The 18,131-nt window shown below is 38.8% G+C and overlaps 2 protein-coding genes across 5 annotated transcripts; both read left to right on the top strand.

Annotated features, from left to right (window-relative positions):
- Positions 1-564: 564 nt before the first annotated feature.
- dohh (deoxyhypusine hydroxylase/monooxygenase) lies at positions 565-10,689 on the top strand. Of its 4 annotated transcripts, none has more exons than XM_051377853.1 (6): positions 565-661; positions 3,575-3,702; positions 4,646-4,813; positions 6,405-6,481; positions 8,382-8,637; positions 9,476-10,689. In XM_051377853.1, exons 2-6 carry the CDS (start codon positions 3,579-3,581, stop codon positions 9,784-9,786), a joined length of 936 nt encoding a protein of 311 aa, XP_051233813.1. In that variant the 5' UTR covers positions 565-661; positions 3,575-3,578; the 3' UTR covers positions 9,787-10,689. The 4 variants fall into 4 exon arrangements, with proteins under 4 accessions (XP_051233813.1, XP_051233812.1, XP_051233815.1 ...); XM_051377852.1 differs by having other exon boundaries at positions 595-697; XM_051377855.1 differs by having other exon boundaries at positions 596-661; positions 3,578-3,702.
- Positions 10,690-11,579: 890 nt separating this feature from the next.
- rsph4a (radial spoke head component 4A) lies at positions 11,580-17,741 on the top strand. The gene is made up of 7 exons (XM_051377820.1): positions 11,580-12,113; positions 12,950-13,172; positions 13,954-14,235; positions 15,561-16,010; positions 16,088-16,232; positions 17,226-17,343; positions 17,424-17,741. The coding sequence occupies exons 1-7, from the start codon at positions 12,007-12,009 to the stop codon at positions 17,653-17,655; spliced, it is 1,557 nt and encodes a 518-aa protein (XP_051233780.1). The 5' UTR covers positions 11,580-12,006; the 3' UTR covers positions 17,656-17,741.
- Positions 17,742-18,131: the final 390 nt, after the last annotated feature.

The following is an 18,131-nucleotide window of genomic DNA, read 5'->3' as shown; positions in this document are numbered from 1 at the left end:
AATATACTTACAGATGGGTCGATTTGCTATTGCTTAATAAATTAGTAATAGGTTATAAAAGTAGTAATATGTTCAGATTAAGCATCTGTACTTCAAAGTATACAGTCAGGACAAACAGTTAAAAATGATTTAATATTGGAAATTTACATGATTTTATTGAACCGCTATGTATATGTTCATTTTTGTTTGAATAGAGGAAAACGAGGCTGCTGATAAACTAGCTAAAAGTTCATTAAACAAAAATCATAGTGATATTTTAGAAATATGTTCTGGAAGGTCAGAGACCAAATCAGTAATTCAGCAGGGAATAGTTGAAACATAGAAAAACATATGGAATAATGACATCATCGGTAGGGACTATTATACAATTCAAAAATCAGTTTGAAAAGAAGAAAAGAAGACATAATTATATCAAAGTTAAGATTAGGTCATACAAGGTTAATATACATAATGAAAAAGATAGATTCTATTGTAGAAGGTTTAAAGCAGAAAACCGAAGAAAAAGAAGAAGAAGAAGAAGAAGAAGAAGAATGCACGTCTACAAATGACCTGTGGAGGGTAGCAATACGCATTTGCAACGTTTAGTCTGCCGAAAAAAACAAAAGAAGAAGAGGCGGAAGTTGTAGGAGTCAGTCGGCGTGTGTCAGCGGGGAAGATCCAGGTCAGTGCCGTGGGATTGAACCTGTAGACCCTGAAGGTTTGAACCTTGCCCCACCGCCGTGTGTTAGTCTATGTGAATTTGAATTCTGTATTAGTTTGAGTACTGTTAATCTGGATTTAGGTAAATGATTAATCCAGGAAGCTAACAGTTAGCTTCAGTCCAGTCAGCCTTTCATAACCACAGCTGGTAACCTGACGTCAGCCTGAAACGTGGCGGCTGGCTGTTTTTATTGGAGCTGGATCTGTGGACTGTTCAAAGGATTAATCTAGTACTTCATCATCAGGAGTGAAGTGGTAAACTCAGCGCCATTTCGGTCCGTGTATGTTTTGGTCATTGGATGTTCCTTTCAGAAACGAGTATTAAAAACAGAAAACGAGTGCTTATGTGATTTTCCTTTTAAAATACAAAAAATCAAATTGAAATACAAGGCGTTTTTCTTCTTCATGGTCAGAAAGGGATGAGCGAAATTAATAAAATGATTCGAGTTTCATTTTCTATTTCATATAACAAAAATTAAAATCACTAGAAAACAGAAACAGAAAAAAGGCCTGTTTTTTCATATTCTGAGACCGGATGTTGTCATTAACAGGACGGTGCTGTGTAGAAGAAACAGTAGGCTAGTAGACTGCGGTCAATCCAGCCGTGAGTCCGATCTCCGTGGTCAAATCAGCCGCACTTAAATTCAGAGTGTACAAGTATTCTCAGCATTATGGTAAATGCGGAGAAACAGCGTATTTACTTCGGGTTTTCAAAATAAAGGTATTTAGAACAGTAAGCTATAATTCGAACCTAACATTACATTTAAAATAAAATATGTTACATTAAAGTGTTTCATGCGCCCCTGATGAATAAAAAAACACTTTATATCAAGTATCTTTACTGCACCAGTGTGGAGAAATGCCAAAATAAAAGTCTCATATTTATGCCTCCAGAGATTGCATATTTGACCATATTTGAGGTACTGTAAAAACATATTGCTCAGTGTTTCCTGGCTACTGACTTTTACACATATGAGACTACAAGCATACTTAATATCAAGTATTTTTACTGTACCAATTTGGAGAAATTCAACAATAAAAGTCCATATTTGTACCTCCAAGTGGTATTTTCATATATTTGAGCTACTGTAAAAACACTTTGCTCAATAATTCCTGGCTATGGATGATATATTTGACTTCTGCACATCTAAGACTACAAGTATACTTAATATCAAGCATACTGCACCAATTTGGAGAAATTTAAGAATTCAATTAATGTTATTAACTAATTCAAATGAAGCCCTTTAATCTGATTCTATTACACTATAACATGCTTTATCATTGTCTATACATTTCTACTGCAGTATTTCATCAGGGGCCATATGGTCCTGATTGGGAGTTAAACTGTGGTTTTCATCATAACAAAACTGTGTTTGCAGAGCAAAATATAATTCAAATTTTGTTTTTAAACCAAAACCAGAAAACAACTTTTTTCCCCCTTTGATTGTATATTATCTGCCCCTACTGCATCCCTACAAAAACATCCATTATGGGCCTAAGACCAGTTCACATGAACTTGGGGTGAGGAATAAGGATAAGTTGTGCTGAATGGTGTTTTTTTTTTTTTTTTTTATAGATACCCAAGGGTTAGCAGTGCAATTGACTGTGCAGCTGATTATTTCAATTCAATTTTATTTGTATAGCGCCAATTCATAACAGAAGTTATCTCAGGACACTTTTCAAATAGAGCAGGTCTAGACCGAACTCTTTAAAACATTATTTACAGAGATTATATGAACCACAAGTAGCCCTGCATTCAGAGAGTGCAGTGTTCTAGTGTGGTAATAGGGTACTATGAGCTCTTTAAGATATGACTTTCACCCCTGACAAGATTGCTTGGTAAGGACGACCAGGCCCAATCACAGCCTGCAGTTAATTTTTCCTTTTGTTTTAAACAAGGAAAAACGCCATCCAACTGTGTGTGCTTTAGGCATTAATGTATACAACAAAGGTAGGCTGTAGACCTAGATCATTTTTACAGAAGTCAAAGAATGCTTTTTGATAGTGAGGTTAGTGTTTCAGAATTATATAAACTCCAATACTCTATTATTTCTTTCACAAGCCAATATATCTATAATATAATATATCAGCTTAACTCTTCCTGTCTGTCTGTCTGTCCATAACATGCATAGCCAAAGACAGTGTTTCTGTAGAAATACTATAGATATAACAATAAAGACGAAAAACCTTATGTTTCCTTGTTTGGGTTTAACTTCTGTTCCATCTGCCGATTTTGAAGACTAAAACCGGAAACACAAGAGGATTTCTGTTTTTTTAATTAACTGGAAAAATGGAAAAACAAAATGGATTTTTTTAAAAAAAGGTTTCGATTTTATTTCTTCAGAATGACTATGACTATCAGAATAGTTTCTGTTTGATTTTCTGTCAATCATATAATTGACCAATCCCTGCAGCTTTACTTTTATAATCAGCATATAATTTTGCAATATATAAAAGCAGAAGTGGTTTAAAGAAGGAGCAGCTAAAGTGGCCTAGTTAGATAATAATAGCAGGCAGCAGGGGTGTAATTAGGGCTGCACACTAAGGATTATTTTCATTTCCAACTGATCTGCAGATATAGTCTGTAAAATCTACACAAACTGTGAAAAATGCTCTTCACAATTTCCCAGAGGCCAAAGTGCAGCTTCTTTTGTTCAAAACCCGAAGAATCTTCATTTATCATAAATGACAAAGAAATACAGAAAATCCTCACATTTAAGCTGCAACCAGCAAATGTTTGACATTTGTGCTTGAAACAAAAAGTTTCAAAAGTGTTTTATTTTGATCGAGTAGTTGATTAATCGGCTAAACTTTGCAGCTCAAGGTGTAATGCGGTTTTCACAACAGCAAACCGGATACGTGTCTCCCTCTGCAGCAGTATGGCCAGTGTCGAGCAGGTGGCAGCAGTTGGACAGGTGGCAGCAGTTGGACAAGTTTTGGTGGACCCAGGAGTGGACCTGACCCGGCGGTTCAGAGCCCTATTCACCCTGAAGAACCTGGGAGGTAAAACATGTCCACAAAACAGTTAAACATCCATAGATTCTAGAACAAATAGATTTTAGCCCAAGTCACAGCAAACCAAATGCCAATGCGCTCTTCAAGTGCTCAGTGTTGACAAATTGACTTTTAGGCCAGATGGATGAAAACCTATTTTATATATTTTATTCCTCTACTCCAAAAACCTGACCTTCAGTCTGTTAGAGGAAGTCTCCCTGGAAGAAGAAGCCAGATATTTTTTTGTTGTGGCTGGCCGATGCCAATATTTAGAGAGCAAGGCTGCCGATGGCTGATAGAATGCCCATATAAAAAAAAGAAGAAAAATTATTTTGTTCTACAAGAAATTCATGCAAATATTTACAGCAGGATGCTGCCTGAAGACATTTTTTTGTCCGTCTGCCTCGTGAGCGCAGACCTCAAAATGCCAAATAATTGGCCCGATTAATCGGTCTGTCACTACTAGGATAAACTTTCAAAATGTCCAGTGTTTGTGTCAAGTTTGTTAAGTGGGACCCTTGCACTTTTCACAACTGTTAGAACAAAAGTCTTGTGAACAAAAAGCCAATAAGAGTAATTACTAAATGTAATCTGCACATAAAATGTAGATATAACAGAAATAAACGATGAACAGAATACAACAATATTGGATCAGCAGATACTGGATATTAAATTACTTGAGTCGGATCTGGGGCTAAAAAACCTGGATCGGGACGTCCCTAGCATACAGCCATTAGTGGAGCAATGCAATTCATCTCTCAGCTTACTGTATTTTGCATCTTTCATCCCTTTCCCACTTTTCAACTATTATCTGCCCATTCCTACTTTACCTAACTACTAAAACAATGGATGAACACTTCAAACAGGAAATATGTGTAATGTCTTTTATGTATTATGTTTTGTATGTAATGTATTATCTGAGCTTATTTAAGCTGTAACCTGTTTGTGTCAGGTGCTGAAGCTATAGAGTGGATCAGTATGGCCTTCACTGATGAGTCTGCCCTACTGAAGCACGAGCTGGCCTACTGCCTGGGACAGATGCAGGACAGACGGGCCATACCCTCACTGACTGCTGTACTCAAAGATACACAGCAGGAGCCAATGGTCAGGCATGAAGCAGGTGAACTTGCACTATGATGAATGAAATGAGTCAGCTACCAAACACAGTTCTTTAGTGCATGTACTAAAGGTACACATGCATGTACACGCTCATGCTTTGTGCATTACCCCTACCACATCGCACACACGTATGTTTGTATGCATATTTGTCTTTTTACATGTACATGCTTATGATTCTTTGAACATAATGCAAAAACACGTACAAACGCACACATGGCTCTCATGGATTTCCATCAGTTAGGGCTGATGCAGTCTGCCACCCTGTCTCTCCCAGCCAATTGCTTTTGGTCCAGTTCATTTTAACTTTATGCCCCACCCCTTTTTATCTCTGCTTGGTGTTTAAATTTGAAACATTTGCATAAATAGTGGCCCAAGATAGAAAAAAAAGGAAAAATAAAAATAAAGGTGGTGCTAAAAAACAAAAATTCAAATAACAAATGTATTATTATTATTATTATTATTATTATTATTGTTGTTGTTGTTGTTATTATAAAATGTGGTGACATTACTAGTCAGTCATTACAGTTTAGTCATCCTGATGGCACTGGCAGCAGAGAGGAGAGAGAGCAGCCCATTGAGCTCAGTGATACTAGTTCAGCTGTCAAGGTTTTGCAGATGATACAGTAAGACAGAACACAATAGGGATAAAATAATGTTTGGGTTTGGCTAGCAGGCTATTTAGCAATAGCAGGAGCCTTTGTTGACACATGTTCAAGTTTTCATAAAGTTTCTCTGCTCTTTAATGTCACACTCATTATCTGGATGTGGTGGGACATTAAATGGTGAATCATAAATAGACTGTACTTATATACTCTACTTTCTAGTCTTCCAACTGCTCAAAACACTTCTACACTACATGCCACATGAACACATTTCATACAGTGAATGGCAGAGGACATCACAAACATTGATGTGCAGCATCAGCATCAGGAGCAAACCTCCAACCTTCTTATTAGTGGAAGACCTGCTCTACTGCCTGAGACACAGCCAACCATTACAAAAAGGCTGATGTGCTACTGTGAACCAACCAAACTGTCGACATTTTGAACTCTGTGCATGAATAACTATGTAACGGATAATGCCAGACAAGTAGAGCTGGGTGATCAATTGATTAATTCAAATGTACAATGCAAGACATGGCTGAGATGTAGACTCAATTTCCCATGGTATCCTATATGAGAGGTAGGGTTCCAGTGATAAGACATTGGTGGTGTTTTATATTGCAAAAGATATGGTGTCTTTTGTAGTTTGTTTAAAAAAATCAATTAAAACAGGTGTGGTGTGAAACATTTTATTTTTAGACTATATCACCCAGCCCTACTGACAGTGGGTCCATTATCAGGAATTAATTGGATCACAGAAAAGCAGCAAATTACTCAAATTGCTTTCTTGGCATAAGCCAGACAGCCTTTGTTAGCAGCAGAAAATGTACAGATGATTACAGTAATGTAGACAATGTGTGTGGATATAACAGCACATGATCACAAACACATGTATTTACTTAACAGGATACAATTACTGGAGCTGCATAAGAACTAGAAGCAACACTTCTGTGTCTGTCTGTCTGCCACTCTGACTGTGTCTTTCTTTAGGGGAGGCTCTGGGAGCAATTGGTGATCCTACGGTTCTGGACTTACTGAAAGAGTACAGTCAGGATCCTGTGATAGAGGTAGGAACATAACACTGAGCCTGTAACCACAAATGCAGTAGTATCAGGCCAGTAAATACCAAGAACACTGAATAAGATTGTCAACTTCTCACGGTTAGGATTCCTGCAGTGTAAATTGTTCAGGGGGTTTCTAGTGGGAGCCCAATTATCCACAGAGGTCTCTTCCTCTCTAAAATTAACCAAAAAAAAACAAAGCACCAAGATCTAAACAGTGGATACTAAAAATGTGGCTTCAAACTAGATAAAAACAGCTTCTGGCAGACAACCACAATGCTGACGCACAAGAGGGATATGACGCCATTGACAGGTGAAACACAGCGTTACCTGAATAAAGTGAAAGATTTCTCTGAGTTTGAACATTGTTGGAAACATTTGGGATAATGTAAGTACACAACTACATATAGAACATAGCTCTAATGTTTATAGAGATTCTAAATGCAGAAATGTTATATATTATCTGTCCTTAACTGTCACTAAGAGTAAATGTTAGCAGTGAGTTCCCTGGTATTTCATTGTAGCCACTTTTATTGAATAAAAACTCTTAACTCTCAGGTAGAGGCCTTACAGTAGATTTTGTGCGCTGTTGAAATGCTGAAATGTCATTATCCATAGTTCTGTCTCTCAGAACAGTTGGATGGTAATGAGATGTGATGTGTGAGACATGGCTACTTGCCTCTGGACACACAGCTTGATCAGCTACTGGGATGCCTCCTTAGCCAGACAGTAGCAAAGAGTTTGATTTTGTATTTTTGCCAGCTCACAGACAGTAATTAGAAACAAATGATTAAATTAGCCAGCGACACCTCAGCTGACGAAAGCCACCTGATAATCGCATCGACTTGAACATTTTTGGCTTAGCCTTTAAAAATGAAACCAATCAGACATCATTCAATGATGTCTTCAGCAATAAAGCCTGAAATAGCAATTATTGTCACTGCGTCGTCAATGTTGGACATATTTCAACACTTTTTACCCCATTTTACCTTTAGAACACGTGCACCAAATTTGGTTCAGACAGCTCAAAGCAAACTTGATTAATCAGGGTTTAGTCTGCATTGTCACAACTTTGAATATGAATTGCAAAAACAGCCTCTCATAACGACAAGGTATAACTTATGTGAGTCCAGACTTTTAATGCGAAATATTGGATGAATATTGGAACAAATATGAAGGCTGTGAAAACTATTTGTTTTGGATTAACTTCATACCTTCAACTGATGGGAAACCACATGGCCGTAGCTGTGAGCTGACTTCTCACTTGATTTATTAGCGTAGTAAACGGATTCCTAATGAATTATTTATAGTCTCAATCTCTATTTTCTAGACTCGTTCATACAGCATGTTCATTTAGTAAATTATGATACAATTTAGAGTAAAATAGACGTTAAAGAGGAGTTTACTTAGAGTTTTACTTAGAGAGTGCTTTTGGGCGTGGCTATCTTGTGATTGACAAGTCATTCTCAGAGAGTCTATCCAGCTCAACGCACCAAACTGTCAAACTAGGCAGAGCTGATCTTTTCACAAACACATTTAAGTGTACTGTTTAGCTGGAATACGAGAACGAGATACATGTGACCCCCATTCTATCCTGCAATTAGACGAATCTATGCACCCATTAAGAGCATCTTATCTTGTTGTACATCACTGCTGCTGACTGCAAACAAATGGCGATGACTATAAATGCAAACTCAAGGCTTCAAAATGGTACTCCACAAACCAGTGAGTTCAGTCATGATAGGGCTGCATCAAAAGATGTGTAGTAATCCATGCGATCCAATAAAAAAACATTTTTTTTTGTTTCTTTTGCATAACTTATTGAACTGTTTTATTATCTGAGTAGTGGGGAGACTTCTGACTTTGGTGTAGCAACGATAAAGCCAAATTCATATCTGCTTCCCAGGTTGCAGAGACGTGTCAGTTGGCTGTTCGTCGTTTGGAGTGGCTGCAGAGTGAAGGAGGGAAACAGTCGGATGGTGAAAATACAGATAAGAACCCCTACTGCTCTGTAGACCCAGCCCCTCCAGCAGCAAAGAAGTCTGTGTCAGAGCTGCACTCCAGCCTGTTGGATGAGAGTCTGCCACTCTTTGAACGCTACCGTGCGATGTTTGCCCTGCGTAACCTGGGCAACGAAGAGGCTGTGCTGGCACTTGGAGACGGTAGGATATTACACTATAGCTTACTTGAAGTTTTCACCTGAAATTCATATTTCAAAACAGTTCATAATTCTTTAGAAAGTTTATCATTAAATCATGAATTAGCTGTAGAGCTGACGAGATGATTTTTACACTGTAGATTTCCTTGGTTATTTCCTTGGTTCGTATGTGTCTGGGTTTAAAATGTAAAAATGAAAGGGTATGATATGAATCCTGATATGGGTTGGAGTATTATCAGGTTTTAGCTAGTGACAGTGCATGACAGTAACAGCGAATTGTGATGGCTAGACGACTGGGTCAGAGCATCTCCAAAACTGCAGCTCTTGTGGGGTGTTCCAGGTCCGCAGAGGTCAGTACCTATCATCAAAAGTGGTTCAAGGAAGGAGAAGAGGTGAACCGGAGACAGGGTCATTGATGCAGGTGGGGTGTGAACAGACAAGCTACTGTAGCTCAAACTGCTGAAAAGGTTAATGCTGGTTCTGATAGAAAGGTGTCAGAACATACAGTGCATCACAGTTTGTTGGTATGGGGCTGCTCATGGATAGTGTTATGCAGCTTATCGATGTAAATCAATGAGAAGATTGGCTATTTATATATAGTGATTCTTAATTACTGCCATAGGGTTGCATTTGGTCGGATTCCCCTTGAAATCACTGAAATGTCTGTTTTGTTCCCAGGGTGCGCCAGAATCAACACAAAATGAAAGTGTAGGCGCTTTAAAGGCATTAACTCTTTATTTGTGAAACACCTCAAAGTGTAAAAACTGTTTTTGGAAAGCAGCCCTGTAATGATAAGAGCAGGGTGTGACCACGGCATAAACCTTTAATTTTTTTGTCTGTAGGCCTACAATGTTCCAGTGCTCTGTTCCGTCATGAGATTGGCTACGTCCTGGGTCAGATGCAGCACCCAGCAGCCGTCCCAGCTTTGTGCACAGCTCTGGAACGTTCAGGCGAGAATCCCATGGTCCGACACGAAGCGGCAGAGGCTCTCGGGTCCATCGGCAAAGAGGAGTGTCTGGCTGTGCTGCAGCGTTACCGCGGAGACAGGGAACGTGTTGTCAAGGAGAGTTGTGAGGTCGCTCTGGATATGCTGGAGTATGAAAACAGTGACCAGTTCCAGTATGCAGATGGCCTAGTCAGGTTACAGGGTTAAAAGTAAACCGAAGTAGCTTTCACTCAGATCTTTCTATTCCCTGTACTATTGTACTACATTATACAGCAGACACAGCTGGGACTCTCTGGGATGGAGCTTTACAGTTTGTATTCAGCACATAAAATCAAAAATGAAACCGTTAAAGCTTGAACAACAAGACTTTGTGAGCTGCAGTGAGCTCTTAGGTTTGGGCTGTGTGGGTGTTGCTGTATAGGGGGACCAGGAGGAGCAGAGTCCTTTTGTATTCTTCCCTCCTCCATGACACCAGTGCATTCATTATTTGCTTTTTTCTCCCTACAGCCAATGACAACAGAAAGTAACTAACTGTACATCAAATCTTTGTTTGTGGAGAATGCAGTAACTCAGGACTGATTTCACAATTTACCTGGAAGTGTATTTTCATATTTTTGTCCAGGCCACATACTTCTGTTCTGCTATCATTTAGAGTATAGATAAAACTACAACACCTCCACTTTGCTCACGCTGTCTGGTCACCTTTTGTTTGGAAGTTGTAGGTAGGCCCTACTGACCAATGTGATGGTTTCAACTTTCCTTTGCAGAATTATTTCTATGTTCACTATACTGATTCTAAATTTAAGCATTGTTTCTGATCCAGGCTGCACCACAGTTTAGTAGGCCTGATGTTCATCTGCTCTAACTAATTACAATACAAACTAAATACAATACAATATTTTGGGATGCACACAGCTCTCATTGTAGGGAAAACTGTAAATCTGTAATCTGCTACAGATTAACAGAGAAATTGTAGTACGACCTCAATCACCCATGCTCCTCTGGTTGCTTTTTGACTAGATTTCTGTAGAAAACCATTTTAATCAGTTTTATCATTTACAGCCAGGTGTGTACTGTATTGTGTAAAATTAAAACTGCTGTATACATTTATGTTTTCTGTCATCATATAAATTTATGTTAGTCCTTAAACTCAAGTTCTCCACAGTAATGCGATATAGATTTTAATTTGAAGACCTCCCATCTTATTCTTTTTCTACCTTTCTACAAGATTTGGAGCCATGTGTTAGAAGCTCTGGACCACCATCATCACAATACCAAATGAGAGAATATCTTTTGGAAGAATAGGAACATGGAAGCAATGTATTTAACTGTGGTTTGTCAAAGTATTACTAGCAGAACAGTAGGATAATGATGGACAGTGGAGAGTAGTGTACAATGAATTAAAATATTATTGAATCACCATGTGGCCAAGTGCAGTATCCAAATCAGAGTAGCTACATTTTGTTTGATAAAAGTAAAATGGGTGTCAAACAGAATTAAAATAAAGTACTGCCGTTGCCCTGCCCTACAAATCGATTACCCAATATTGCACATCTACTTGGTTTAATTTTTTTCCAGTGAAAATGACATTCGTGATTTGTGCAAAAATGATAATTCCCACGCTATGGATCATATCATAGTAACTGTCAAAATAATGGCAATAATATGCTCCTGCAGAAAACTCCACAGCTTGACATATTCTCTAATTTGGTATTATGTTGATGGTGGTGGAGAGCTTCTAACACATGGCTCCAAATCTTTTCTTTTCCCTTCATGAAACCATTCATCTGTGGTTATTGTCTGAATCCGTGAGGGAACTTTTTATAGTCTCTTTTAATCAATGTGGGACATTAACAGTGTGTGTGTGTGTGTGTGTGGTGTGTGTTTATATATGTGTATATATATATATATGTGTATATATATATATATATGTGTATATATATATATATATTATAGATCAGAATCCCAATCACCACGTCATTGGCCAGGCACGTGCACACACGCAAGGAATTTGACTTGGTTTTTATGTTGCACTCAATGTACATTCACAGAATAAGCATACATTAATAGAACAAGATAGATATCAACTTGTTAAATCATAATCCTGACACACTTGATAACAGTAATACTAGTTATTATCATTGCTGTTAATAATAATGACAGTTATGTATTCGCGTTGTCGTATTTTCTTTACCTTTCCTCTTGGGGGCTCGTTGTACTCTCGCGAGCCTAGCAACCGATCTGTTACAGTAACCGTGGCAACCGGTGACATTTTAATCTAATGTTACTCTACCACGGTTTGCCCGTAACACGAGTAATCTTTTAAATGCTAGCTAACTACAAGTTTGAACGTCTTGTAGCTGCAGTCTATTCCCATACTGACTGAAAGATAAAATTCGGAAAAGGAAATAACGGAAGAGAGGAACGATGGACCCTGCGGATGGAAACCCAGACAGAAGCCAGCAGAGACTTCAGACAGCAGCCTCGTTCAAGGCTTTCATGTTGAAAAATAACACACAGGGCAACATTAACCTGTAAGTAACGTTACAATGGATGACACAATGATGCTAGCTCAGGGCTACAGTGTCGAGTTAGCTCTCTTGGAGGTTAAAACATTTTGTGAACTGAACGAGAGTTAACTTACTTAACGTTAGTTACCCATTCTCAACCTCAAAACACAAGATTAGCCTTAAGAGCTGTTAATGCAAATAAATACTTACAGACCAATTTTGTATCATTTAGTAAACTGTAGTAAAGTGACATTTAATGGATATTTAATATTATCTTCAAAACTGTACAATGAACCCAAATAGTGAACTCTTTATGTAACAGAAGTAATTCGATTAGTAATTAACGTTAGTAACGTTATATTCATTTTGAGCAGATTATTGCCCATTTAGGGAACTTTTTTATAAAATTCTCTGCCTATATTATTTTAACTTTTCATTCTACAAATTACAAAGTATTTTCTTGTCCTGGTGCTTGGCAATTGTTTGTGGTGACAACCTGTATACTTCTACTGACACTGGACACCTTGATTAGTGTTGACATTTTATTACTCCTAAATAGTTTAATTAAAGCTGTATATATAGTGGTTGGTAACCATTGCTACCAAAACTTAGTTTTTCACGACTTTATTCAATTTTACAACCAACATTGATAGAGAAAGAATGGCTGTTACTATCCATATGCTGGCATAATACAATAATGATAACCATGAAACACACTTTTTAAGGAAAACACCTGTGTTCTGTACTGTGGGAAATTTGAATTATACACATGTGCTTAATGTATGAATAATATTTCTGGGTTGACATTCCATAAAACGAGCAACAGAATCCTTCACTGTTGTTGTTCTGTAATGTTCCAGCTATGACCACCTCACCCGGCTGCTGATAAAGGTGATGGATGAGCACCCACATAATGCTGTGGATGTGATTGAGGACATGAGCTGCGATGTGAAGCGGGGTTTATTTGAAGACAAGCAGAGCACCCTGCAAGACCTTCCACACACCACAGCTGCTGAGCTCCTGGCTGAGCAGCAGCGCCTGCTGTTCACTCGGCCAGAGGAGGCTGAGCAGGAGGAGGAATTGGTACTATACACCTACACTGTTTTCATTTGTAGGAGAAAGAGCACAAAGGCATTTTGGTTTATCTGTGTAACATTTGATGGAAAAGTACACTACTCACTATCTGAACAGCATTTCATTGACTGTTTGGGACGGCAGTATCTCAGTCCATTGGAACTTACCTGAGAACCAGCAGGTTGTCGGTTGGCTGTTTTTTGTTGTTGCTGGGTTTTTTTTGTTTTGTTGTCACTTTGTTGAATACAAAAGGTCAAACAGGCATCTGTAGAACATGACATACTGTAGGTTCAAGCAAATAGATAGCACATAACTTCCAGTCATTTTTAAATGCTTCAAAAACAGGTAATGTACATTTGCTTAAATATTCTATTGCCAGCAGAATGAAAATGTCTCTGTGCGCGCTTGTAGGTAATGCGCCATGTCTGGAGGCCCATAAATACAACTTAAAAGCTGTGTCTGCGCCTCATTGTAAAAGCGTCCTGAGGATCTTTGTGCCTACTTATTTCTATTAACTTTCTCACTCACTCAGGGACAGACTTTTGTGTGTGGCCCTGCTTCAAAAATAACAAAGTCAAAAGAAATGTATTTACCCAAGGTGATTCATCAAAATAGTTATTCTTCAATGAGTGTCATTTTCATTTTTAACACCTATCACACTTCAAAGAATAACTATTTTGATGAATCACCTTGTGGAAATACATGTCTTTTGACCTGAAAATATGTAAATAAAAGTATGGGTATTTCCTATATAGTATGTGGAACTGAATTTGCATAATGTCTTCATCAGGTGGAAACACCTCTTCCCAATGTGAGTGAGATTGGCTTCTATCTGGAGCAGGCTGGAGTGGGTCTGGGCAGAGAGGAGATGCAGAGGGTCTTCCTTGCACTTAAGCAGCTCGTTGAGTCTCAGGCGCTACCACGCTGCCGGCTGTGGGGCAAGATTCTGGGAACAGAGAGCAGCTATATCGTTGCTGAAGCTGAGTACAGAGAGGGGGAGGAAGAGGAAGAGCAGAGCACTGAGGAAGATGCTGAGGAAGAGGAGAGAGAGGCTGAGGCTCAGGAGAATGAGGTGAGGAAGTGAAAAGTACTCAATCATTATACCAGATAATCTGCAATCATTCTCCAGTTATGGCGGGGTCTTTATTTGCCTGAGCTGCAGAAAGAACCTTGCATCTGACCACCTTTCCATTCCAACTGATTTCCACCATGGATCCAATCAGACCAATGACGGCCATTTATTTAATATGGGGTGGACTTTATACAATGATTGACAGCCGAGTGTCACCAGTCCAGATTTGAAAAGTCACGATTTGCTGCTTCGATTGATTGTAGGTCTGTCCAATTGCATCCAGTTTGCGGGTCCGTCCAGGGCAAGACAGACTTACGAAACTGAAGCTGTAAAAGCTAGGCAGTGCTGATTAAATATAAAGCAACATTCTGTTACTGCATTGCCGATTTCTCTCCTCCAATGTTTTCATATTTTAGTGTGCTGTATAGCTGTAATTTAAGTTTGTGACCAGGTCACCAGTTTTTTCCTGTTTCACCGCACCGTCTTTCATGGCTATGTTCTACTTTTTGTTGCTTTGATTTGTTGTAATGTATACAGTTGAGTTCAGAGTCATTTTGATCTGCACCTGTTGATATCCCCTGGAAATCATAAAACTTAGGAGTTCCAGACTAATTTGCAATTGAGAATTAGCCATGCTAGAGAGAACCAGGCCTTTATTTGGATCGTATGTTCCTGTTTTATATATATTTGATCATACTACAAAGCAAAACTGAGGTTTGCATAATAAGTCAGAAATAAGTCAATGTAACCTACCTCTTTTTCAGGTAAATATTCAAGTTATTGTGGTCTACAGGGGAACATAGAGAGAAGAACCACATAGAATAATAAGGTTGTACATCAACTACCATTGCCATTCTCATAAACTTCAGTGTTCATAATACCAGGCTGGAGTGTTCTCAGTACACAGTTGTATATATTGCATATATTGCATGTACACAGGACCTGTGTGTAACAAAAACAATTCTTTTTTTTAGGCAATTATACGCTAATTATATTCCATTCTAACAATTGATCCTCCTAAATGAACTGAACCTTTAAATATAAGAAAGACATCCCAACCACATAAATCATCTGGAAATAGCACATCTATATCACTCTGCCCTACAATATTGCTGTATAGTTGTACCCATATATCTAAGCCTAAGGTGTTATTATTAAAATGTGCATGAACTGTGAACATATCTTAACTAAACCTCTTGAAATCATGAAAACAAGGACACATGATGAATAATTTTTTTGAAAATGAAAAAAAGAGTGAATGTAATCTTTTCAAGGTAAAGAAAAATGAATAATCTGGGAGTAGTTTTTCTGGTCTTTGTTTTCAGATGTATCCACTTCCTCAGTCGACCTATAAACCCCTACCAGAGGTGCCAAAGGAGGCCATAGGAACAGGTGCTAACAAGTTTCTTTACTATGTATGCAAAGAGCCTGGTCTTCCCTGGGTAAAGCTCCCTTCAGTCAGTCCTGCACAGATTACTGCTGCTCGCAGGATTCGGAAGTTCTTCACTGGGAGGCTGGACAGCCCAGTTGTGAGCTACCCTCCTTTCCCTGGGAATGAAGCCAACTATCTGAGAGCGAAGATCGCTCGGATCTCTGCTGGCACACAGGTTAGCCCCCAGGGCTATTTCCAGGCTGGGGAGGAAGAAGGTGATGAGGAAGACGAGGCATCTCGGGACAGCTACGAAGTAAATCCTGACTTTGAGGGCGTTCCAGTTGCTGAGATGGCTGAGTCCTTGTCCACCTGGGTGCATCATGTTCAGCACATCCTGCAGCAGGTAGTCTGATCACAGTTGACAGTATTCTCAGCTGATGTATGTATGCTTATTTAATGTGTAAATACGGACTGTTTTAGGGCCGTTGTACTTGGGTGAACCTGTCTGTGAAACCAGGAGATGACTCTAATGAGGAAGGAGAGGCTGAGGAGAAGGAAGAGGAGCCTGATGAGCCTGAACCAGAAGTTGGTCCCCCTCTGCTCACTCCCCTGTCCCAAGATGCAGGTCAGTCTTTGGCTTTGGGCATGTTCCCGTCAAACCAGTAACCAGTACCAGGCTACCAAAGATAACAAAGGTAACAAAGGATGTAATTTCCATTGGGGATATGAGGATTTGTTTCCAATTTTAAAATACCTTTAAAATCTAAATAACTTTCATAACCTGATGTGACTAATGCTAGATGGATACTCATGTGATCTTATAAATCTTGCTGCCTCACAAGGTTAACACTTTTTTTTAAAAACACAAAATCTTTTTTTTTATGTGATAAACTCTTAACACTCTTGGGATCATTAAGAATCTTATAATGATTTATAATCATATAAAGTCTACTTCAAGAAAATGAGTCAATGGAACAAAGTCCAATTATACTGTATCATCAACTCAAAACAAGTAAGTTGATTCAACAATTGATTTTTGAGTTAGGTTGTGAGTGACTCAAATGTTTTTGGAGAATTAATGTATGTTAATTTACTTACTCAGTGTCAGGTTTTACAGTGTAATAAAAAATTATAATAATAATAAATATCTTGCCCAAAGCCACTTTGACATGCAGACATGACGAGCTGGTGATCCAACCCCAGACCTTCTGATCAGTGGACAAGCCGCTGTACCTCCTGAGCCACAGTTGCCCCTAGTACACTGAACGGTTATCAATGTGATATTATTAATATAGCAAGTTTGAATGATATCGTATACATTGTTTATTGGCCCTACCTGGATAATCAAATTTTAAACCAGAAGTTGCTCCAAGATCATTTCTCTTTATTATCTTCATCTCCTCATTCTGTTATAATTCAGGAACTCAGATTAAATAAGCTCCTGGTTTTCTTCCATGCCATTTCTGTGGTTACTATTCTCACACAAGTTTAAAAAAGGTCAACCATCATCAACTCAGACTGCACTGGTACAGTACTGTGTACAGTCCCCTTTTTTCTGGTTGATCCCATGATTATGCCTCCACTTCTGATGCTATGCTACCTTTTTTGTGTTTCTCAGAAATGTTCAACACCCCTCCCTGGAGTGCCAAGATGTCCTCCACTCTCACCTCTCAGCATGCAGTAGCTGTGCTGCGTTCAAACCTCTGGCCAGGAGCTTATGCATATGCTTGTGGAAAGTAAGTGCAGAGTCAGAAACAAATGTGAATATTCTGACTTTCTCTGTTGGATTTCTCACAGTAAGCTGCTCTTTATTTAGGAAGTTTGAGAACATATATGTTGGATGGGGTCTGAAGTATGCAGGGGGAGGGTACAACCCACCTGTCCCCCCACCACCCCAGAAAGAATATCCCAGTGGACCAGAAATTACAGAGGCCCTGGACCCATCACTAGAGGAAGAACAGGCGCTGAAAGAATCTTTAGAGGAGCAGCAAGCTGCCAAGGAGGAGTTGGAGGACACAGACGAAGAGGAGGAGGAAGATGATGACTGAGAAAACAGTCATACATTTTAAATTTCGTTTGATCTTTCAAGTATTTCTTTGTAAGTCACTGGCCAAATAAATCAGTTTATCACGCAGCGTGGCTTGATATTGTAAACTCTGATAAATATTATATATATTATATATCTAGATAAATATTGTTTAATATCTCAAGAGGGCAGTAGTGTAAAGATGAGGCAGTGTAAGTCATCCATCCATTATCTGTAATTGCTCATCCTTTGGAGGATTGCAGAGGGCTGGAGCCAATCCAGGCTGACAGTGGGCAAGAGGCAGGCCGCAATTCATCCCAGGGCTGACACATAGAGACCAACAACCATTCAGACCTACGGCCAATTTAGTCACCAATTAACTTGTTAACCTGGATGTCTTTGGCCTGTGGGAGGAAGCCAGAGCACCCGCAGGAACCACAGTTATTGTAGTTTTGTATTTTTTTAATGATTTTTTATGTTTATTTTGTTTTTTAATTA

The sequence above is a fragment of the Dicentrarchus labrax genome, unplaced genomic scaffold, assembly GCF_905237075.1.
Source record: "Dicentrarchus labrax unplaced genomic scaffold, dlabrax2021, whole genome shotgun sequence".
Lineage (NCBI taxonomy): Eukaryota > Metazoa > Chordata > Actinopteri > Moronidae > Dicentrarchus > Dicentrarchus labrax.
Note: the sequence above shows the minus strand (reverse complement) of the source record. Positions and strands in the feature narration are given on the sequence as shown.